This window comes from Pristiophorus japonicus, chromosome 19, assembly GCF_044704955.1.
Source record: "Pristiophorus japonicus isolate sPriJap1 chromosome 19, sPriJap1.hap1, whole genome shotgun sequence".
Classification (NCBI taxonomy): domain Eukaryota; kingdom Metazoa; phylum Chordata; class Chondrichthyes; family Pristiophoridae; genus Pristiophorus; species Pristiophorus japonicus.
This window is the reverse complement of record NC_091995.1, coordinates 66,460,585-66,484,518: the sequence shown is the minus strand read 5'-3', so window position 1 is coordinate 66,484,518 and position 23,934 is coordinate 66,460,585. Positions and strand designations below refer to the sequence as shown.

Here is a 23,934-nt window from a genome sequence, read left to right as displayed (position 1 = left end):
GTCGAGAAAAAACGAGGGGAAGAGATAACAAGGGATAAAGGCAAGGAAAGGGGAATGCAAAGAGTGTAAGAAGCTGGCAGTGAGAGGCTGAGCAGGGAGTGAGCAGCTCTGTGCCGGGGGCCTTTCCAAGGAGCACCTCCCAGCGCTCCCCTCGGGCTACACTTTCTATCGGCGGGGGGAGTCCCACCTTCCCTTTATGACGGGGAATCCCCGCCACGCATGCGCACTCATTCTTCACACCTTCACTGCTCGGTGGCTATAAAAGTGCAGGAGGGCGGAGAGAGTAGGGCCAGTCAATGTTAGCAGCACCCGTGAGAGCAGGACACACACACACACACACACACAGACACAGACACAGACAGACAGACAGTAACAGTAGGACACACACACAGTGACAGTGAGAGCGAGAGCAGGCACAGGGGCAGACAACGATAGTCAGGGACACAGAGACAGGCAGAGGGACAGAGACACAGAGCAACACCGAGACAGGACCAGACCGAGAGAAGGTCAGACAGAGGCAGAGCAGACCCGGGCTGGGAGCAGCTAGTGTGGGGAGCAGGGACAGAGCCCAGGGACACGCACCTGCTGCCCGGGATCAGGCTCCGCTCCTGCTACACTCAGACTCTGGGGCTCTCCGGCCGCCCCTGGACTATCAACGGAGCAACAACTTCGGCCAAAGTTTGTGCGTTTGTTCAGGCGGCTGTTGTTTGCGACGGAGGGGGTCTTGTGCTGGCGCGGGGAGCCCCAGGTCGCCGAGTGCCAGTCCCGGGGAGATGAGCCGGGTAGGCGCTGCCCTCTGAGCTGTGTATCCGACAGGGAGCCGGGCCGGGCGGAGCCATGCAACTCGGGATCGCACTACTCGCACTGTGCTACCTGTGGCGGCGGACTCAGGTGAGCGGGGCAGGGAGGGAGTCTGTGGGAGCGGTGGGGAGTGAGGGAGGGGGTCTATGGAGGCAGGGGGGAGGGAGAGGGTCTGTAGGGGGAGGGGCTATGGGGGTGTCTGGGGGGGCAAGGGTCTGGGGGAGAGGGTATGGGGTTATTTGGGGGGGAGAGGGTTTGGGGTTATTTGGGGGGGCAAGGGTCTGAGGGAAGGGGTCTGGGGGTGTCTGAGGGAAGGGGTATGAGGGTGTCTGGGGCGGGCAAGGGTCTGAGGGAAGGGGTATGGGGGGATCTGGGGGGCAAGGATCTGAGAGATGGGGTTTGGGGGAGGGGTTATGGGGGTGTCAAGGGGGGGCAAAGGTCTGAGGGAAGGCGTATGGGGTGTCTGGGGGGACAGTATCTGGGGCGGGGACTGGGTCGAAGGGAGGGGGCGGGGGCAGGATCTGCTGAGGGGCAGGTTCTGGGAGAGTACCACAGTACCGAAACTGCTCTTATTAAAGTTACAAATGACACCCTTTGTGACTGTGACAAAGGTAAACTATCCCTCCTTGTCCTTCTCGACCTGTCTGCAGCCTTTGACACAGTTGGCCATTCCATCCTCCTCCAACGGCCTCTCCACCATTGTCCAGCTGGGTGGGATCACACTCGCCTGGTTCCATTCTTAACCATCTAATCATAGCCAGAGAATCTCTTGCAACGGCTTCTCTTCCCACTCCCGCATCGTTACCTCTGGTGTCCCTCAAGGATCGATCCTTGGTGCCATCCTATTTCTCATCATAAATCATTCTGTGGCCTTGCCCCTCACTATCTCGGTAATCTTTTCCAGTCTCACAATCCCACAAGATGTCTGCGCTCCTCAAATTCTGGCCTCTTGAACATCCCTCATTATAATCACTCAACCATCGGTGGCTGTGCCTTCAGCTGCCTGGGCCCTAAGCTCTGGAACTCCCTCCCTAAACCTCGACGCCTCGCTACCTCTCGTTCCTCCTTTAAGACGCTCATTAAAACTTACCTCCTTTAAACAAGCTTTTGATCATCTGCCTTAATTTCCTCTGTGGCTCGGTGTCAAATGTATCTGTTTGTCTGTAACACTGCAGTGAAGCGCATGGGATGTTTTACTATGTTAAAGGCGCTATATAAATAAAAGTTGTTGTTATCTACATGTTGCCGCTTGGCTATATCATCCAAAAACACGGCCTCAGATTCCACTTGTACACTCACAACACCCAGCTCTACCTCACCACCACTTCCCTCGACCCCTCCTCGGTCTGTAAATTGTCAGACTGCTTGTCCCACATCCAGTACTGGATGAGCCGAAATTTTCTCCAATTAAATTCTGGGAAGACCGAAACCATTATCTTTGCTCCCCGCCGCAAACTGCGTTCCCTAACCTCTGACTCCATCTCTCACCCTAGCATCTGTCTGAGGCTGAAACACATTGTTTGCAACCTAGGTGTCATTTTGGTCTGGGAGCAGGAAGCAGGGGAGGGGTCGGAATCTTATCCCGTAACTTTACTCCGAGTGACATCCTTCAGCGTCTGCACTCGGCCTGTCTCGGTCGGGGGGGTGGCCATGGGGAGAAGTTTGTAGCCGGAGGGCACGGGTATCAGTTGGAGTGGGCGGCCCAGGACAGCAGTTAAAGAGGAGGGGACTCACGGTGTGCAGGGCAATGGGGCAAATCACGGTGTGCGGGGCAATGGGGCAAATCACGGTGTGCAGGAAAATGGGGCAAATCACAATGTGCAGGGCAATGGGAGACACAGAAACTAGGATTATTGCAATATCCACGTGTTGTTTCCAGGACACTGTATGTGGTGTAAGGTTATAACAAAATGTTTGGCCTCTCACCCATTGTTTGTTCGTAGTCTGATTCTCCATTACGGGAGGGTGCCAGTCTGCTGTGGGATTGGGAGCACTGTCTCCTTCTGTCCTTTCCTGCCCTGGTCTGGGGGTTTGCTCAGAGTCAGACTGTGCGTGCCGCTCTATCCCCATATGGGCAGGTGCTGTGCTGCCCACTAACCACTGCTGTCTCTCTCTCCCACAGAGTAACTGGATTTCTCCTGAACACAGAGAATTCCCGAGCCTCCTCCAGCATCAATCCCAAGGTAAATCAAAGGCAAACTGTGGGCAGTACACGGGGGAGGGGCATGGTCGGGGCAATAGGCAGAAGGGATTGGGCAATCGACAGGGAACGGGCAATGGTTAGGGACAATACACAGAGAAGCACTAATAGGCAGTTATGGGGCAATACACAGGGGAGGGCCAATAGGAGGAGAGATTGGGGCAATTGACGAGGAAAGGGCACTGGATAGAGGCAATACACAGTGATGGGTAATACAGAGAGAACGGGCAATAGGCAGGGTTTACCTGGGGACTGGTAACAGATAGACCAGATGACATAAAGTGAGTTTGGGAATGAAAGGGGACATACTGATCATTTTGCAAGGACTTGCTCACATGCTGGGTCTCCGGGTTGGTAAAGGATGACCAGAGGGTGTGCGCTGATGCCACTGTGGTGGTGGGTGGGGGGTGTGCAGAGCCCATTCACCATCTGTACGGGGTGATTGCTGCCATAGAATGACCAACAGGGGTCTGGTGCCCCACTCCGCAAGGTGGTGATCGTCAACCGAGCAGGAATGGGAAGAAATGAGCACAGGTAGGGTCCAAGGGTTTGGTGTTCGTGGGGCTTTCGAAGGTGCGAAGAGAGCTGGCGTGGGGCGGGGTGGGGGGGTGGGGGAACGCGGTTTAGGGAGAGCTTCCCATCGTGCATGGGTGTGCCGACTGTACCGAGAATGGCGGAGAGGGAGAGCACAGTAAAGGGTGCATGCCAGCACCCAGGGCTAGAAGATCGAGTGTGGCACCACAACTCCTGCAACAGCAGGGAGCTGCGGACTTTGTTCTGGGTTGTGGTTCCCAGATAATTCGGCCTGCAGGCGAGCAGTGAGTGAGTGAGCTACGAGCAGGCTGGAGAAGGGTGGGGCCTCCTCTCCTTCCATGCTCCCTCCTGGGTTAAGGGTGCTCCCAGATGGGACCGCATTCCTTATGGTGTTCTGTAATGACATTTCAATTCTCGCCTGTTTTGTCTGCTGACCATTCCAACCTCGGCTCAGCTGCTATCTAAGAAAGCCCAGTGTTTCCTGGAATTGTCTTCAGAGTCCAACGGCCTTTGGCAAGGCTCCACTATCTTCTCACCAGCGTAACCGAGTGAAGCATCGCGTGAGGGTGCTGGCTCACTCACTGTGCTGGGTTCTGTCCCAGCATTGTTACATGCCAATCTTTTCTTCTTGTATTTTTCAAACACAATGAATATGCTTCTAAATATAGGCACCCTGCGTTAACATTCCGCCTGTCCCGACAAGGATGGAATTTGTGGAATAGTTTCCTGATAGTTTGTATTTCCAATTGTCTGAAACATTCAAATGAACAAAGTTTCTTTCTTTCGCCTGCGTTGTTGACCTTCACATTAACATTTCTGCTTCTTAAATATGACACAGTTAGCATTTCAGTGCGTTCAATCTCGCTGGCAGGATTCTGTTAACTCTTGGCGTGCTGGAAGTTCTTCCATTCCCAATGTAATTGGACATTTCATTCTTGATTAACGATAATGTGAACTTTTAGAGGCAGGAAAGGACCATTAGGCCCAACAAGGCCATCTTTTTTAATTGATCTTACCCCCACCTTTCCATCGTCTCATTTCCTCCAATTCTAGCCTCTTGTGCATCACCGATTTTAATCTCTCCACCATGGGTGGCCGTGCCTTCAGCTGCCTGGGTCCGAAGCTCTGGAAACCCCTCCCTAAACCTCTCCACCTCTCCTCCTTTAAAAAGCTTCTTAAAACCCACCTCTTTGGTGTCACAGTTTTGCCTGATTATGCTCCTGTGAAGTGCCTTGAAACGTTTTACTATAAAGGCGCTATAGAAATGTCAGTTGTTGTTGTTGCTAATGCGGTCCCTCTCCAGGAACATATCTAGTCATCCCCTGATGCCAATTACACTAGCAATTCCAGGTAACTTATTCCACAACTTGGATCCTGCTTGGGTGAAAAATACTCTCCTGACTTCCTGTCGGCTTCTAATTTCCCCATTTGTAGCTGGCATCCCCTGGGTTTTGAACCCTGCATCACAGAGTGCCATTTGCTCCGATCAACTTTGTCAAGTTCCTTGGCAATTTGAAAACTGTGAGGAAAGATTTGAGAAAGTGGGGTTTGTTTTTGTTCGAACAACATAGATAACTTTTTCAGTAGTTGAGGGTCGAACGAGGGGTCATAGATGCAAGATTGAATGTCGGAGATTTAGAACTGAGGGCAGGAGAACGTTCCTCACACAGAGCCGGGAGGTTGTGGAATTCACTGCCAGGGTTAGTGGCAGAAACCGTCAAGATTGAAGATTAGATTGGAGAGGTGGATGAAGGAAAAGGAGGAATATGGGAACAGGGTGGGTAAATGTGATCAGGTCTATTTGCTCATGTGTAGGTTAACTGCTGACAAGGACAGGTTGGGCGAAATGACCTGTTTCCCTGTTGTGACCTTTCTATGTGGATCACCTCAACATCAGCTGTTCTCCAAAAGAAACAACCCTGACTCGTTCTCCTTTCCTCATGTAGAACTCTAAACTTTCTTCCCCCAAAAAGCTTTTGAGGCTGAGGGTCAACTGAGAATTTCAAAACTGTGATTCGTAGATTTTTGTTGGGCAAAGGTATTAAGGGATACGGAACCAAGGTGTTAGACAGACTTGAGGTACAGATCAGCCATGATTTAATAGCAGAAAAAGTTTGAGGGGCTGAATGGCCGCCTCCTGTTCCTGTGTAACCAGCTCGAGGGACTGAATGGCCTCCTCCTGTTCCTGTGTAACAGGATCGAGGGACTGAATGGCCTCCTCCTGTTCCTATGTAACTGGCTCGAGGGGCTGAATGGCCTCCTCCTGTTCCTGTGTGACTGGCTCGAGGGGCTGAATGGCTGCCTCCTGTTCCTGTGTAACCAGCTCGAGGGGCTGAATGGGCCTCCTCCTGTTCCTGTGTGGCTGGCTCGAGGGGCTGAATGGGCCTCCTCCTGTTCCTGTGTAACTGGTTCGAGAGGCTGAATGGGCCTCCTCCTGTTCCTGTGTGGCTGGCTCGAGGGGCTGAATGGGCCTCCTCCTGTCCCTGTGTAACAGGATCGAGGGGCTGAATGGGCCTCCTCCTGTTCCATTGCAGCAGTTCACGGCCAATCACTGGGGCACCCTCAATCACCTTCTGTCACACGGGGATGTAGATTCTGCAGCAAGGCTGCCCAAGGTTTGGCGACATACCATTCTCCATATAATTGGAGCCAGCTCAGAGGCCTGGTGCTCTTTCCAGTTACGGTGGGACCGCTGGTTGTTAAGCAGCAAGTAACCAATAGGTGGTGTTTAAAATCCAAGCAGTGTCCACATGCCAGTCTGATCATTCTCATTGCCCATTAATCGCATCTAGTTCACAGCTGCTGAGTGGGACCATGAATCGCTCCAAAACCAGGGGATTACAGAGCTGGAAGAGTTTATTATCCCTGGAATTTCACACTTTACACACTTCAGTTGCAAGTGGTTTGTACAAATGTGTGAAATATGAGGATTAATGAGCTGAATTTCAATGTCGGTGAGAGGATTTGTGCCACTGCTACTGGCATCAAAACGCCTGGTATTGGTATTGGTAACCGGGTATTGGTAACTGGGTATTGGTAACCAGGAATTGGAATTGGTAACCGGGTATTGGTATTGGTAACTGGATATTGGTGACCAGGAATTGGAATTGGTAATCAGGTATTGGTATTGGTAACCGGGTATTGGTAACCAGGAATTGGAATTGGTAACCGGGTATTGGTATTGGTAACCGGGTATTGGTAACCGGTCATTTGGTATTGGTAACTGGGTATTGGTATTGGTAACCGGGTATTGGTAACCGGGTATTGGTATTGGTAACTGGGTATTGGTGACCAGGAATTGGAATTGGTATTGGTAACCGGGTATTGGTAACTGGGTATTGGTGACCAGGAATTGGAATTGGTAACCGGGACACTAGTACACCGGGTATTTGTACTGGTAATCTGAAATGTATTTAAATTGGCCTCTTGCCTGTCCCCCTCCACTCCACCATTGATGCGTGCCTTCAGCTCTCTCGGCCCCAAGCACTCATTAAGGACACCGAGGCAGTCGGGGCCCACTGGAAGGAACACTTTGAAGATCTCCTTCACTGAGACTCTGCCTTCGATGTGAGTGTCCTCGACTCCAACCTGCAGCATGCTACCCACATCTCAGCACAACCCCAGCCCAGCATGAGGTTGAAAAGGCCATCCGTCAGCTCAAGAACAAGAAGGCATCAGGAGCCGATGGAATTCCCGCTGAGGCACTAAAATATGGCGGAGAAGTACTATTGGCACGAATGCATGACCTCATTCTCTCATATCTGGAAGGAGTAGAGCATGCAGGGAGATCTCGGATGCCGTAATCGAGACCATCTTCAAAAATGGGGACAAGTCCGATTGCGGCAATTACAGAGGAATCTCCAGGTTGTCAGCCACTGGAAAAGTCATCGCAAGATTCCTCCTCAGTCGTCTCCTCCCTGAGGCTAAAGAGGTCCTCCCAGAGTCACAATGCGGATTCCGTCCACTAAGGGGTACAATGGACATGATTTTCACCAAGCGACAACTACAAGAGAAATGCAAGGAACAGCACTGACCCTTGCACATGGCCGCCTTTGACCTCACAAAGGCCTTTGACACTGTCAACAGTGAGGGACTATGGAGCGTCCTCCTCTGTTTCAGCTGCCCCCAAAAGTTTGTCACCATCCTCCGCCTGATCCACGACGACATGCAAGCCGTGATCCTGACCAATGGATCCACCACAGACCCAATCCACGTCCGGACCAGGGTCAAGCAGGACTGAGCCATCGCGCTAACGCTCTTCTCAATCTTCCTTGCTGCAATGCTCCATCTCACTCTCGGCAAGCTCCCCGCTGGAGTGGTACTAAACTATAGAACCAGTGGGAACCTGTTCAACCTTCGTCGCCTCCAGGCTAGATCCAAGACCGTCCCATCCTCTGTCATCGACGACGCTTGCATCGGCGCACCTTCAGAGGCCAAACTCCAAGCCATCATCAACATCTTCACCGAGGTGTACGAAAGCATGGGTCTTACACTAAACATTCGTAAGACAAAGGTCCTCCACCAATCTGACCCCGCCACATAGCACTGCCCCCCTGGTCATCAAAATCCACGCGCGGCCCTGGACAACGTGGACCACTTTCCATACCTCAGGCGCCTACTATCAGCAAGGGCAGACATCGACGCCTCCAGTGCACCAGCACAGCCTTCGGCCGCCTGAGGAAGAGAGGGTTTGAAGACCGGACCTCAAATCTGACACCAAGCTTATGGTGTACAGGGCAGTAGTGATACCCGCCTTCCTATATGGCTTAGAGACATGGACCATGTACAGTAGACACCTGAAATCGCTGGAGAAATACCACCAACGATGTTTCCGCAAGATCCTGCAAATCCCCTGGGGGGACAGACGCACCAACGTCAGTGTTCTTGCTCAGGCCAACATCCCCAGCATCGAAGCACTGACCACACTCGACCAGCTCCGTTGGGCGGGCCACATCGTCCGCATGCCCTGACACGAGACTCCCAAAACAAGCGCTCTACTCGGAGCTCCTTCACGGCAAGTGATCTCCAGGTGGGCAGAGGAAACATTTCAAGGACAACCTCAAATCCTCCTTGATAAAGTGCAACATCCCCATCGACACCTGGGAATCCCTGGCCCAAGACCGCCCTAAGTGGAGGAAGAGCATCTGGGAGGGCGCTGAGCACCTCGGGTCTCGAAGGACAGCGGAAGGAGCGCGCAGCAACCTGGGCTCCCCAACCACTCGTTCCTTCAACCACTGTCTGCCCCACCTGTGAGAGACTGTAGGTCCCACGTTGGGCTCCTCAGTCACCTGAGAACTCTTTTTAGTGTGGAAGCAAGTCATCCTCGACTCCGGGGGACTGCTGAAGAAGAGATCCACATTCTAACCAATCTCTGTAAAGAAGCTTCTCCTGAATAGGATTAATGACCGTTCCTCTACCCCATTTAGACACTTATTTTCCCAAAAGAGTAGGTTAACATGGAAACATAGAAAATAGGTGCAGGAGTAGGCCATTCGGCCCTTCGAGCCTGCACCACCATTCATTATGATCATGGCTGATCATGCAACTTCAGTACCCCATTCCTGCTTTCTCACCATACCCTTGATCCCTTTAGCTGAATTCCAAATTGAACCACCTCCTTAATGATCTATATTGAAGTTCATTTGCAAATTACACGTCCATTCTGCAAGTTTATTAATGTCTTTCTGTATTAACTACATCTCCCTCTAATTTGGTGTCATCTGCAAATTTTGGAATAGTACTTTTAGAGGAATGTAATATTCTGATAATTTAATTAAAAGCACTTGTTGAAATTAAGAGTTGGCTTTGAGGAACCCGATTGGTCGCTTGGAACCGTTGGTTCCTCAAAGCCAACTCTTAATTTTTAAATATTGATTCGAGATTGATATGGATAATAATCAGCCTTTGTGTGTTTGTTGCTTTCAGATGCAGACGGTGAGGATTCTGTGAATCTTTATTCGGTGTCTGTAAGCGGAGGTGGTCACTGGCGAGGTCTCCGTGTCAGCCGCAGTCCGGGTGAGCACCATAATGTGTATAAACCCACCGTCCGGTTCCACCGATCTCCCGCCGTCACAAAGACTGGAGGCTGTCGCGGGAGGGGAGGGGAGGGGCTTGCACACCTGCGCACACCTATCACACCTACCACTTCCTGGCTTGTGATGGCGGTGAGCCAATGCTGGCGGCATTGTCCCGGCCTGCAAGAGCATCAGCAGGCCGGGGCCATTGGAGGGAGCAGCACATGCTGCTGCAGGAGGGCGACGGTCGATCGCAATGTGGCAGGCACAGCAGAAGCGGCGAGAGTTCGTAGAGGGATGTGATCGGGGTTCGGGGCCCAGAAGAGGCAAGGGCCCAGGGACAGCACTGACCAGCCCACACTGGTGCGCATTAGGTCCGTGCAGCAGAGCTGGTCTCCAGTTGTCTTGGTTAACCCTTGCTACTGGACCAAGACCTAGCTCTGTCAAGCCCGTGTGGTGACTGGTGTGTAACGGCCACCCCACGTTAAAAAAATCCACGCACAGGCATCTTCCATCCTTCAGGATGTAGTTCGAGATCCGGAATATTAGGTCCTTCATTGAAACACCTGTGAACTCATCCCTTTTCAGCCTGGAAGCAAGTCATCCTTGCTTCGAGGGACTGCCGATGATGATGATGGTGGTGGTGGCGGGGGTGGCCAGTAACAATCCCGGGAGTGTGGTCGGGATCCTGGGAAGGGTGGGGACGAGTCAGGATTCCCTTGGGGGATATGAGCCGGGGTTCCTGAAGTGGGGGGTTAGTCGAGATCACCGGGGTGGAGGGCAGTTTCTTGGGATAAGGCGTTTCACAGGAGCGCAAATTCCACAAAATGTGACACCGAACCACATGAGATATTAGGACAAGTGACCCAAAAGCATAGTTCAAGAGGTCGGTTTTAAGGAGCGACTTAAAAAAGGGAAGAGAGGTGGAAAGGTTTTGGGAAGGAATTCTAGAGCTTGGGGTCTCGGCAGTGGAAGGCACGGCTGCCAATGGTGGAGTGAAGGAAGTTGGGGATGCATGACAGACCAGAATTGGAGGAGTGCAGAGATTTTGGGGGGGGCGGGGGGGTGTGAGGTGGGAGGGGACGGTTGTGGGGCTGGAGGAGGTTACAGAGATAGGGAGGGGCGAGGCATGCTGGGAATTGAACACAAGCATGAGAATTTTAAAATCAAGGCGTTGTTGGACCGGGAGCCAATGTAGGTCAGCAAGCACAGGGATTGGCCCCTGGACAGGGGGGAGGTGGAGGTGATTGGCCCCTGGACAGTGGGGCAGTGGAGGTGATTGGCCCCTGGACAGGGGGGAGGTGGAGGTGATTGGTCCCTGGACAGTGGGGCAGTGGAGGTGATTGGCCCCTGGACAGGGGGGAGGTGGAGGTGATTGGTCCCTGGACAGTGGGGCAGTGGAGGTGATTGGCCCCTGGACAGTGGGGCAGTGGAGGTGATTGGCCCCTGGACAGTGGGGCAGTGGAGGTGATTGGCCCCTGGACAGGGGGGAGGTGGAGGTGATTGGTCCCTGGACAGTGGGGCAGTGGAGGTGATTGGCCCCTGAACAGTGGGGCAGTGGAGGTGATTGGCCCCTGGACAGGGGGGAGGTGGAGGTGATTGGTCCCTGGACAGTGGGGCAGTGGAGGTGATTGGCCCCTGAACAGTGGGGCAGTGGAGGTGATTGGCCCCTGGACAGGGGGGAGGTGGAGGTGATTGGTCCCTGGACAGTGGGGCAGTGGAGGTGATTGGCCCCTGAACAGTGGGGCAGTGGAGGTGATTGGCCCCTGGACAGTGGGGAGGTGGAGGTGATTGGCCCCTGGACAGTGGGGCAGTGGAGGTGATTGGCCCCTGGACAGTGGGGCAGTGGAGGTGATTGGCCCCTGGATAGTGGGGCAGTGGAGGTGATTGGCCCCTGAACAGTGGGGGGGGTGGAGGTGATTGATGGTCTCCGATCCCACACTGTGTCCTGTTCACACTGGTGTTTAAATTTATTCATGGCCCCTCCCCTCCCTGTGTAACTTCCTTAAAAAAAACCCTCCCCAAACTCTCGGCTCCTTCCATTCTGGCCTCTTGTTCATCACCACCCCTTCGTACCACCTTTTGGCGGCCGTGCCTCCAGCTGCCTGGGCCCAATCTCTGGAATTCCCTCCCTAAACCTCTCTGCCTCTCTCTCGTCCTGCAAGATGCTCCTTAAAACTCACCTGTTGGACTAAGCTTTTGGTCACCGTCTTAATATCTCGTCCTTTGGCTGGTTGTCAATTTGTGTCTGATTACACCAATAGGTTAAAGGCGCTGTCTAAGTGCAAGTTGTCATGGTGCCGCTGGGGCTCGGTGAAGCAGAGGGAGGTACTGCGGGGTGTCGGAGGGACCTGTGGTCTGGTCTGGTCTGAGTGAGGGGCTGGTGCTGAGGCTGCGTGCCCAGATTGCTGTGTTGAGCCGATTTCCATCTCTTTCAGTGTCCGTGGTGGAAGATGCCAAACCAGCCGAATGCAAGCTGAGGCCTGCAGTGATCGAGATAACGCGCAGTATGGTGGACCCCACCAACGCAAACTTCTTTGTCTGGCCGTCCTGTGTGGAGGTGCAACGATGCTCGGGCTGCTGCAACACCAGAAACTACCAGTGCCAGGCAACTGAGGTGCAAGAACGGCACGTGCAGGTGGGCACCATTACTGCCAGGCCCCACTCCCGGGGGTCGGGGGGATTGGGTGTTATGGGGTCGGGGTGTTGGGGGAGATGGGTTGTCGAGGGGGTGGTGTTGTCAGGGTGGGGACACGGGTCGGTCTGGTGTTGGGGGGGCCGGAGGTCGGGCTGGGGACAAGGATCGGTCTGGTGTTGGGGGGGAGGTCGGAGGTCGGATGTCGGTGGGGACGGTGTTGGTCTGGTGTTGGGGGGTCGGGGGTCGAGGTGGGGACACAGGTCAGTTTGGTGGGAGGGTGCGGGGTGGGGACAGGAGTCGGTCTCATCTTGGGGGGGGGGGGGTCGGGGGTCGATCTGGTGTTGGGGGGGTCAGGGGTGGGGTTATGGGTCGATCTGGTGTTGGGGGGGTCGGGGTGATGTCGGGGGTCGGTCTGGTGTTTGGGGGGGTGTCGGGGGTTGGGTGGGGTCAGGGGTCGGTCTGGTGTTTGGGAGGGTCGGGGTGATGTCGGGGGTCAGTCTGGTGTTGGGTGGGGGGTCGGGGGTTGGGTGGGGTCAGGGGTCGGTCTGGTGTTTGGGGGGGTCGGGGTGGTGTCAGGGGTCGATCTGGTGTTTGGGGGTGGTCGGGGTGGTGTAGGCCTGGGGGGGTCGGGGGTTGGATGGGGTCAGAGGTCGGTCTGGTGTTTGGGCGTGGTCGGGGTGGTGTCGGGGGTCAGTCTGGTGTTTGGGGGGGGTCGGGGTGATGTCGGGGGTCAGTCTGGTGTTTGGAGGGGGTTGGGGTGGTGTCGGTGGGGGGGGGGATCGGGAGTTGGGTGGGGTCAGGGGTCAGTCTGGTGTTTGGGGGGGGTTGGGGTGGTGTCGGTGGGGGGGGGATCGGGAGTTGGGTGGGGTCAGGGGTCGGTCTGGTGTTTGGGGGCCAGGGGTTGGGGTGGTGTCGGGGGTCGGTCTGGTGTTGGGGGATGTGTCTCTGTTGCTACACCACTCCGGGCCGGCCGGAGTTGCAGGCCTCTCTCCGTGGGCACCTGCTGTGTGGCCTTTCCCGCTGTGGTTTGGATCAGTGTGTAGTGACGCAGGCCAGTGGCGGCTGGTGTTACCTTGGCTCTCTGACCCTCTCCCATCAGGAATGAAACTTCTTTCCCCATCAGATGTAAAAATAACCTACACACAATCCGATTGCAGGTCAGGGGTCAGTCAGGAAATTCTCTTCATTCTCCCACAATAAACCCAGCAGAAAATTCGGGAATACCGAATTCCTAAAGTGCCGGGACGCTGGCTGGAAAAGGCTTGTTGAAGAGAAGCTTCTAGAATGGTCAGAGCGGAGGCAGTGCGGAGAGTCCAGCCTTGTCCTCGGTTGGGTCGCTCCAGTTACACCTGCCATCACCCTTGGTCATCTCTCTGTTTGGGATGGATTGATGGAAAACTCTGCAAAGGCAGAGTAGGTTAGCGGGGACTGATGGGAAGGGGCAGGTTAAAGAGGGCTGTGATGAACATCGACTGCAAACTGCGACTAGGGCTGCCTGGCCTGCTCTGTATTTCTGAACTTGCTGTTCTATGTGAGTGTTGCGGAGTTTGACTGCCCCATGCTCTCTCTAACTGCTCTCCTCTCCCTCAGGTCATAAAGAGGGTATCTCTTCGTAGGCGGCTGGTGACCCAGACCGCAGTGGTGGTGCTGCATGACCACGTGCGGTGCAAGTGTATGACCACAGCTCAGTACACCGAATCCCAGGAGAGAGAGGGTGAGCATCCCGCGCACATGCGCACACACGCTCGGGCCGGGGAGCAGGCGATGGGCTGGAGCCCTGGGTGTCGGGGTTACCCGGGGTTATGCGATGGGTGTCGGGGTTATTTGGTGGGTGTCGGGGTTACTTGGGGTTATGTGATGGGTGTCTGGGGTTACTCGGGGTTATGTGATGGGTGTCGGGGTTACTCGGGGTTATGTGATGGGTGTCGGGGTTACTCGGGGTTATGTGATGGGTGTCGGGGTTACTCGGGGTTATGTGATGGGTGTCGGGGTTACTCGGGGCGATGTGATGGGTGTCTGGGGTTACTCGGGGCTATGTGATTGGTGTCGGGGTTACTCGGGGCTATGTGATGGGTGTCTGGGTTACTCGGGGCTATGTGATGGGTGTCTGGGGTTACATGGGGCTATGTGATGGGTGTCGGGGTTACTCGGGGCTATGTGATGGGTGTCTGGGGTTACTCGGGGCTATGTGATGGGTGTCTGGGGTTACTCGGGGCTATGTGATGGGTGTCGGGGTTACTCGAGGTTATGTGATGGGTGTCGGGGTTACTCTGGGGTATGTGATGGGTGTCGGGGTTACTCTGGGGTATGTGATGGGTGTCGGGGTTACTCTGGGGTATGTGATGGGTGTCGGGGTTACTCGGGGGTATGTGATAGGTGTCTGGGGTTTCTTGGGGTTAACATAGAAACATAGAAATTTACAGCTCAGAAGGAGGCCATTTCAGCCCAACATGTCCGCGCCGGCCGATAAAGAGCCCCACGGCCCTCGGTCAGCAGCCCTGAAGGTTACAATAAACCTATGAACAATGACGGAAAAGTAAAGGGAATCCGGCCCAACCAGTCCGCCTCACACAACCGCGACATCCCTTGCACTGGAACAATCTACACTCCACCCCAACCGGAGGCATGCGATCTCCTGACACAGGCAAAAAACATAAAAACCCAGGCCAATTTAGGGAGAACAAATCTGGGAAAATTCCTCTCCGACCCATCCAGGCTATTGAAACTAGTCCAGGAGATCACCCTGGCCGTATTAGATTCCCTACTGTACTTACCATCGTATCTGCGCCAGCCAACAAGAGGTTATTCAGTCTAATCCCACTTACCAGCTCTAGGTCCCTAACCCTGCAGGTTACGGCACTTTAAGTGCCCATCCAACCATCTTTTAAATGTGGTGAGGGTTTCTGCATCCACCACTCTTCCAGGCAGCGAGTTCCAGATCCCCACAACCCTCTGCGTAAACAAGCCCCCCCCCGCCTCAAATCTCCTCTGAACCTTCCACCAACCACCTTAAAACTATGCCCCCTCATAATTGACCCCACCACCAATGAAAATAGGCCCTTACTATCCACTATATGACGCTCCTCAATATTTTGCACACCTCAATGAGGTCTCTCCTCAGCCTCCTCCATTCCAAGGAGAACAAACCCAGCCTATTCAATCTGTCCTCATAACTAAGATTTTCCATTCCAGGCAGCATCCTCGTAAATCTCCTCTGCACCCTTTCTAGTGCAATCACATCCTTCAATAATACGGTGACCAGGACTGCACGCAGTACTCCAGCTGTGGCCCAACCAGAGTATTATACAATTTAAGCATAACCTCCCTGCTCTTGTATTCTATGCCTCGACCAATAAAAGCAAGCATTCCGTATGCCTTCTTAACCACCTTATCCACCTGGCCTGCTACTTTCCGGGATCTGTGGACAAGCACTCCTTTGTTCATCTACACTATTAAGTGGCCTACCATTTTAATGTGTATAGCCTTTCCTTATTATCCCTCCCAAAGTGCATTACCTCACACTTCTCTGAATTAAATTCCATTTGCCACTGCTCTGCCCACCTGACCAGTAGATTGATATCCTCCTGCAGCCCATGACTTTCCTCTTCATTATCAACCACACAGCCAATTTTAGTGTCGTCTGCAAACTTCTTAATCATACTCCCTATATTCAAACGTATACCACAAAAAGCAAGGGACCCAGTACTGAACCCTGCGGAACCCCACTGGAAACATCCTTCCAGTCACAAAAACACCCATTAACCATTACACCTTGCTTCCTACCTCTGAGTCAATTTTGGATCCAACTTGCCACTTTGCCCTGGATCCCATGGGTTTCAACCTTTGTGACCAGTCTACCATGTGGGACCTTATTAAAAGCTTTGCTAAAGTCCATATACACTACACTGTAAGCACTACTGTCATCAACCCTCCTGGTTACCTCCTCAAAAAATGCAATCAGGTAGTCAAACATGAAATTCCCTTAACAAATCCGTGCTGACTGTCCCTAATTAATCCTTGCCTTTCTAAATGTCGATTCATCCTGTCCTTCAGGATTTTTTCCAATAATTTTCCCACCACTGAGGTTAGGCTGACAGGCCTGTAATTACTTGACCTATCCCTTTCTCCCTTCTTAAACAAGGGTACCACATTAGCAGTCCTCCGGCACCATGCCTGGATCCGAAGAGGATTGGAAAATGATGGTCAAGGCCTCTGCTATTTCCTGTTTTGCTTCGCTCAACAGCCTGAAATGCATTTCATCCGGGCCTGGGAACTTATCCACTTTCAAAGCTGCTAAACCCCATAATACCTCCTCTCTCACTATGTTTATTTCATCCAGAATATCACACTCCTCCTCGATAGCAGTATCTGCATTGCCCCTTTCCTTTGTGAAAACAGACGCAAAGTATTCATTAAGAACCATATCCACACCTTTCCCCTCCACACAGATTACCCTCATGGTCTCGAATAGGCCCTACCCTTTGTTTAATTATCCTCTTGCTCTTAATATATTTACAGAACATCTTTTGGGTTTTCCTGGATTTTACTTGTCGAGAATTTTTCATGCTCTCTCAGCATTCCTAATGTCCTTTTTAATTTCACCTCTCAACTTTCTATATTCCTCCAGAGATTCAACAGTATTTAGCCGTTGGTATATTAAATAAGTTTCCCTTTTTTTCTTAATTCTCCCCTGTAAACCCCTAGATATCCAGGGGGCTCTAGAATTGTTATTCCCACCTTTTTTCTTTAAGGGCACATGTTTGGCCTGAGCCTTCCGGATCTCCTCCTTGAATGCCTTACACTGATTTACCCACAAGTAGCTGTTTTCAGTCCACTGTGGCCAAATCACGTCTCAACTTAGCAAAGTTAACTTTTCTCCAATTTGGGACTTTTATTCCTGGTCTATCCTTGTCCTTATCCATAATTATCTTCAATCTGACTGAATTATGGTCACTGGCACCCAAGTGCTCTCCCACTAATACCCCTTCAACCTGCCCAGCTTCATTCCCCAAAACTAAATCCAGAACCGCTCCCTCCTGTGTTCGGCTTGTTACATACTGACCAAAAATGTTCTCTTGAATGCATTTTAGGAATTCCGCACCCTCTATACCCTTCACACTATATTTATCCCAATCAATATTTGGATAGTTAAAATCACCTACTATTACTGCCCTATGGTTTTTGGACTTCACAGCAATTTGCTGACATATTTGCTCCTCTATCTCCCTCCCACTGTTTGGGGGTCTATAATACACGCCCAGCAGCGTGATCGTCCCATTTTTATTTTTCAATTCAACCCATATGGCCTCATTTGATCCCTCTAACATATTCCTCCTTACAGCTGTAATAGTTTCTTTAATCAATACAGCAACCCGCCCCCCCTCCTTTTTAACCCCTCTCTGTCCTGTCTAATAATCCTGAAACCAGGAATATTGAGCTGCCAAACCTGCCCCTCGTTCAGCTGTGTTCCTGTAATGGCTATAATGTCACACTCCCAAGTGTCTACCTGTGCTCTTAGCTCATCCGCCTCATTCGCTATACTCCTTACATTAAAGTATATACCATTCAGCACAGGAAGACCTCCTTGCTTACTCCATACTAAGCCCTGTTTCCTCTGTCTTACAGATTTGCTTTCGAGATTCTTGTTATCCAACTTCTGCTTTACTTCCCTATTGAATTTGTTCTCAGGTTCCCATCCCCCTGCCAAGCTAGCTTAAACTCTCCCCAACACCACTAGCAAAACTCCCCGCAAGGATATTGGTCCCGGCACTGTTGAGATGCAACTCATCTGGTTTGTACAGGTCCCATCTCCCCCAGAAGCAGTCCCAATGCCTCAAGAATTTAAAGCCCTCCCTCCTACACCAACTCTCCAGCCACGTGTTCATCCTCTCTATCCTTCTGTTCTTGTACTTATTAGCATGTGGCACCAGTAGTAACCCGGAGATTACTATCTATGAGATCCAACCCTTTAATTTTTCTCCTAGCTCCCTAAACTCAGCCTGCAGGACTTCATCCCTCTTTCTTCCTATTTCATTGGTCGCGATATGGACCACGACCTCTGGCTGTTCACCCTCTCCCCCCAGAATGCCCTGCAGCTGCTCTGTGACATCCTTGACCCTGGCACCAGGGAGGCAACATACTATCCTGGAGTCACGTCTGCGGCCGCAGAAATTCTTGCGATAGATTTCCCCTAACTATTGAATCCCCTACCACTAGGGCATTTTTATTCTTTGTTCCGCGCCCCCCCCCCCCTCCCCCCATGCAGCTGAGCCACCCGTGGTGCCTTAGACCCACAGGGCTACGGACCAAGAGCTGGAAAGTGGGATTAGGCTGGATAGCTCTTGGTCGGCTGGCGTGGACACGATGGGCCGAGATGGCCTCCTTCCATGCTGTAACTTTCTATGATTTGGTTGGTGGCTGGGTGGGGTCGGGTTATTCGGTGGGTGTTTGCTCTGTACCCTCCTGTATTGGGTGGAGGCGATAGTAGACAATGTCCAACTTGCCTTTACACTCATCTCCCCAGCAGTCGCTGCTTTAATGGATCTGCTTTCCTGCACAGCACCTGTATCTACTGTAACACTTCAATATTCCAGCTGTTTCTCACCCTAAACCACATGCCCATTGCCCATCGGTGAGACCGGTGAGTGAATTGGATAAGTTAGGTGAGTGGGCAAATGCATGGCAGATGAAGTATAATGTGGATAAATGTGAGGTTATCCACTTTGGTGGTAAAAACAGAGAGACTGACTATTATCTGAATGGTGACAGATTAGGAAAAGGGGAGGTGCAACGAGACCTGGGTGTCATGGTACATCAGTCATTGAAGGTAGGCATGCAGGTACAGCAGGCGGTTAAGAAAGCAAATGGCATGTTGGCCTTCATAGCTAGGGGATTTGAGTACAGGGGCAGGGAGGTGTTACTACAGTTGTACAGGGCCTTGGTGAGGCCACACCTGGAGTATTGTGTACAGTTTTGGTCTCCTAACTTGAGGAAGGACATTCTTGCTATTGAGGAAGTGCAGCGAAGGTTCACCAGACTGATTCCCGGGATGGCGGGACTGACATATCAAGAAAGACTGGATCAACTGGGCTTGTATTCACTGGAGTTCAGAAGAATGAGAGGGGATCTCATAGAAACGCTTAAAATTCTGACGGGTTTAGACAGGTTAGATGCAGGAAGCATGTTCCCGATGTTGGGGAAGTCCAGAACCAGGGGTCACAGTCTAAGGATAAGGGGTAAGCCATTTAGGACCGAGATGAGGAGAAACTTCTTCACCCAGAGAGTGGTGAACCTGTGGAATTCTCTACCACAGAAAGTTGTTGAGGCCAATTCACTAAATATATTCAAAAAGGAGTTAGATGTAGTCCTTACTACTTGGGGGATCAAGGGTTATGGCGAGAAAGCAGGAATGGGGTACTGAAGTTGCATGTTCAGCCATGGCTCGAAGGGCTGAATGGCCTACTCCTGCATCTATTTTCTATGTTTCTATGTTTCTATGGACAGTGACTATTCAACTGTGGGAAGCATCACAGCTAAGCCTGGCTCTGTGATCAATCGAGATCAATACCAAACACATTGCGGAGGGGTCCCCATGGAGCAGCCAGGAGCAGGGAGCTCGCTGCTTAATCTGCTCCCTAACTTGCTGAGATCGGTTTGCTGAGGGTTGGGCTGGATCCTGGGTAATACAAGTTCCGTGCTTGATGGCTTTGTCTTCTCACCAGGGCCCTTGGTGACTGCAGCTCCCACCGTGATCCGGATACGCAAGTACAGCCGCAGCAAACGGAAACATCAGAAATTCAAGCACATCGGTGGAAAGAAGAGGCCCTCCCACACATAGACCCAGGGCACAACATTCAGGTACGATCACAAGAAATAGGAGCAGCATTCGGCCCCTCGAGCCTGCTCTGCCATTCAATAAGATCTTGGCTGATGCAATCACGGACTCAGCTCCACTTCCCTGCCCGCTCCCCATAACCCTTTACTCCCTTATCCCTCAAAAACCTGTCTATCTCCGCCTTAAATATATTCAATGACCCAGCCTTCGCAGCTCTCTGGGGCAGAGAATTCCACAGATTTACAACCCTCTGAGAGAAGAAATTCCTCCTCATTTCCATTTGGAACTCTGCCAGCCCTCCCAAGGGCAGGAAGGGTGTGGGGGCGGGGGGTTCGGGTTGTTGGGTGGGGGTTTGGGGGTGAGTCTTTCCTATGGTAGTATGGTGTGTCAGCTGTGGCTCAGTTCACCTGAGTCAGAAGGTTGTGGGTTCAAGTCCCACTCCAGGGACTTGAGCACATAAATCTAGGCTGACACTCCCGTGCAGTACTGAGGGAGTGCCTCACTGTCGGATGAGAAGTTAAGCCAAGGCCCCATCTGCTCTCTCAGGTGGACGTAAAAGATCTCATGGCACTATTTCGAAGAAGAGCAGGGAGTTATCACAGGTGTCCTGGTCAATATTTATCCCTCAACCTACATCACTAAAACAGATAATCTGTTTTAATCACATTGCTGTTTGTGGGAGCTTGCTGTGCGCAAATTGGCTGCCCCGTTTCCCACAGTACAACAGTGACTGCACTCCAAAAAGTACTGGTTTGGCTGTAAGGCGCTTTGAGACGTCCAGTGGCCGTTCAAGGCACTATATAAATGCAAGTCTGTTTACCAGTCTGTGTAGTAGCAAAGCAAATCAAACGTCACATTCCCTGTGGGGGCAGTGCTCAGGGACGTGCCCCAGGGTCTGATTAGGAGCTCCACAGTCACACGATGGGGATGCTTTAATCTCCCACCGATGAATGTGGCAGCATCGACCGAGACCAGTTCTGAGACGGTCGATGGTTGCCCACTGTTTGCGAGGAAGGTTTGATCCTTCAGGTGGGGTCCTCTGTAAGGAATCCATTCCGTGTGTCGCAGTTCTTCCAAGCATTTCTTGGAAGAAAAATAAATAAAAAGGGGGACGAGTGATCGGGAAAGAAGGTGGGAGAGGGGGAGGGAGGATAGACAGGGGATTTGGGGGTCGAGGGTGGTTCAGGGGAAGGGGATGCCAGTGGGAGGGGCACAGGTTCGGTGGGGGGGGGGGGGAGGAGGGCTCTGGTTTGGGCGTGGGCCTTGTCTGAATGTGAGGTGCCTGAGCTGTCCCTGTTTGCTGACTGAGGGCAAGACAGTGCCTCACGGGTGGCGTGGGGCAGGGGCACTGTTAGTCCCGCACTGGTCGATCTCTCTCTCTCTCTCTCTCTCTCTCTCTCTCTCTCTCTCTCTCTCTCTCTCTCTCTCTCTCTCTCTCTCTCTCACACTCACAACATCCTCTTTCTCTCTGCAGGTGTCTTGCACTCGGAAGCGGCCCCATGGATTTTCCAGTGAGATGGCGGAGTCCTTCACCTGAAGACTTTCTGTTGAATCTGCTGTTGGCAGCCAATGAGAATGAATCTGTGCAATGTCAAACTGTTAATGGCCAAATCTAACCAACTGCGAGAGCGGCTGACCCAAGCAACTGGACAAACCAGAGACCAATGTGCACTAAAGACTAAAAATGATTTTAATTAAACCATTGATAAGTGATGACCACTGGATCTGTCGAGCAAAGATGGCAGCCAATGCACTCTGTGCCTGTGTGGGTCGGAGCAACGGAGAGACAAAGGGACAGGGTCTGGCCAACGCTGCATCGAAGCACGCATGCTGTTTGCACTGTACATTCGCTTTTTTATATATTTGCTATATTTAATGTCCGTTACCGTGCATTGACTAGTAAACAGCACGAGGCAAAGCCTTGCTGCTATTGGCTGGTTCTGCCAGTTTCGAAGTAGCATTTTAAAGGGATACATTGGTTTTTCGAGTCTGTGCACCAGGTGCTGATAGGATCACTCCCCCCTCCCGCCTCGTCCCTCGTCCCTCGTCCCCCTCATTCCTCCCCCCTCCCCCCAGCCCTCATCCACCTTCCCTCACCCTCACCCTCACCCCCTCATCCCCCCCCCCCCCCTCATCAAAATCCTCATCCACCTGCCCCCGCCACAGAATCCCGGCCCATTAGCTTGTGCAGAGACTGATTCTAAAGGTCACTCAGGATTAGGGCACGTGCCCCAAGAGCGGGACCAGCAGCCTCTCCAGCTCTGGGGTGGATTAGAACCCAGCTCTCTGCTTCTGATGGGGAACAACTGGGTTCAATTCTGTTCCATGACTACTGACGCCTCCCCCCCTCCAACCCCACCTCCCAAGCTGATTCTGGTTCTGCTCTTGCGTCCTGCCATCGTGCTTTCAGGCATAGAAGGGTTAATGGGGCTGAAGAAGGAGTCTCTGCTCTGCCCTTGAAGCCGCCCTTGAGATTGGCCTTGGGAAGATTTTGACCCGGTGTCCAAGGCCTTGCAGTGAAGCCACGCTGAGCCACAGTGAGCTGCAGCCCCGCCCTCTCCCTGCAGACCTGCTGCATACTTCAAGAGCTGACAGCAGCCTGGCTGGTGCTGTGTGTTTACACTGCCCGAGGCTAGGGATGGGCCTGCACTGGATGGGAGCCAGGACTTGTGATCAAGTTCCAACCTTGGATCCACCTGGAACAGCACCGAGTGCCATAGTGCTGGTCCAAATGGGGCGTGAGGCTAGTCGGGAACATGGGGTAGGGGATCAATGGATCGATGTCGCTGATTGACCGTTATCGCTGATCAGAGATAGATCCCTTGACGGGTCTGTGCATTGCAGCTTCTTACATCTGACTGCGGACAGTATACAGCGAGACACACTGACTGCGGACGGTATACAGCGAGACACACTGAATGCGGACAGTATACACCGAGATATACTGACTGTGGACAGTATACAACGAGACACACTGACTGTGGACAGTATAGAGCGAGATACACTGACTGTGGACAGTATAGAGCGAGATACACTGACTGCGGACAGTATACAGCGAGATACACTGACTGTGGACGGTATACAGTGAGACACACTGACTGTGGACAGTATACAGCGAGATACACTGACTGTGGACAGTATACAGCGAGATACACTGACTGCGGACAGTATACAGTGAGACACACTGAATGGACAGTATACAGCGAGATACACTGACTATGGACAGTATAGAGCGAGATACACTGACTGTGGACGGTATACAGTGAGACACACTGACTGTGGACAGTATACAGCAAGATACACTGACTGTGGACAGTATAGAGCGAGATACACTGACTGTGGACGGTATACAGTGAGGCACACTGACTGTGGACGGTATACAGTGAGACACACTGACTGTGGACAGTGTACAGCGAGACACACTAACTGTGGACAGTGTACAGCGAGGTACACTGACTGCGGACAGTATACAGCGAGGTACACTGACTGCGGACGGTATACAGCGAGGTACACATACTGTGGACGGTATACAGCGAGGTACACAGACTGTGGACGGTATACAGCCAGGCACAGTGACTGCGGATAGTATACAGCGCGATACACAGACTGCGGACAATATACAGTGAGACATAGACTGTGGACAGTATACAGTGAGACATAGACTGAGGACAGTATACAGTGAGGCACAGATTGCAGACAGGATAGACAGCTCCCCATCAGCTCACTGGAACTGAACTATTTTTCAAGTTAAACATTGTGACTAATTATTTATATATTTAATGTTGTAAAAATTTCTATGAAGCATAATAAATGGATGTTTGTCTTACGACTGATCCCTGTGCAGGCCAGGTGCAGAGGGAGGTCTGAAATCTGTGTCAGTGAGTCACACATTCCAGCAAGAACAGGGACTGGG

General features: G+C 52.2%; 1 protein-coding gene across 1 annotated transcript; it reads left to right on the top strand.

The window, feature by feature from the left end:
- The first annotated feature begins 297 nt into the window (after positions 1–297).
- Positions 298–23,847, top strand: LOC139230477 (platelet-derived growth factor subunit B-like). The gene is made up of 7 exons (XM_070862300.1): positions 298–891; positions 2,924–2,984; positions 9,461–9,550; positions 11,988–12,187; positions 13,778–13,901; positions 19,909–20,044; positions 21,496–23,847. The coding sequence occupies exons 1-6, from the start codon at positions 838–840 to the stop codon at positions 20,022–20,024; spliced, it is 645 nt and encodes a 214-aa protein (XP_070718401.1). The 5' UTR covers positions 298–837; the 3' UTR covers positions 20,025–20,044; positions 21,496–23,847.
- Positions 23,848–23,934: the final 87 nt, after the last annotated feature.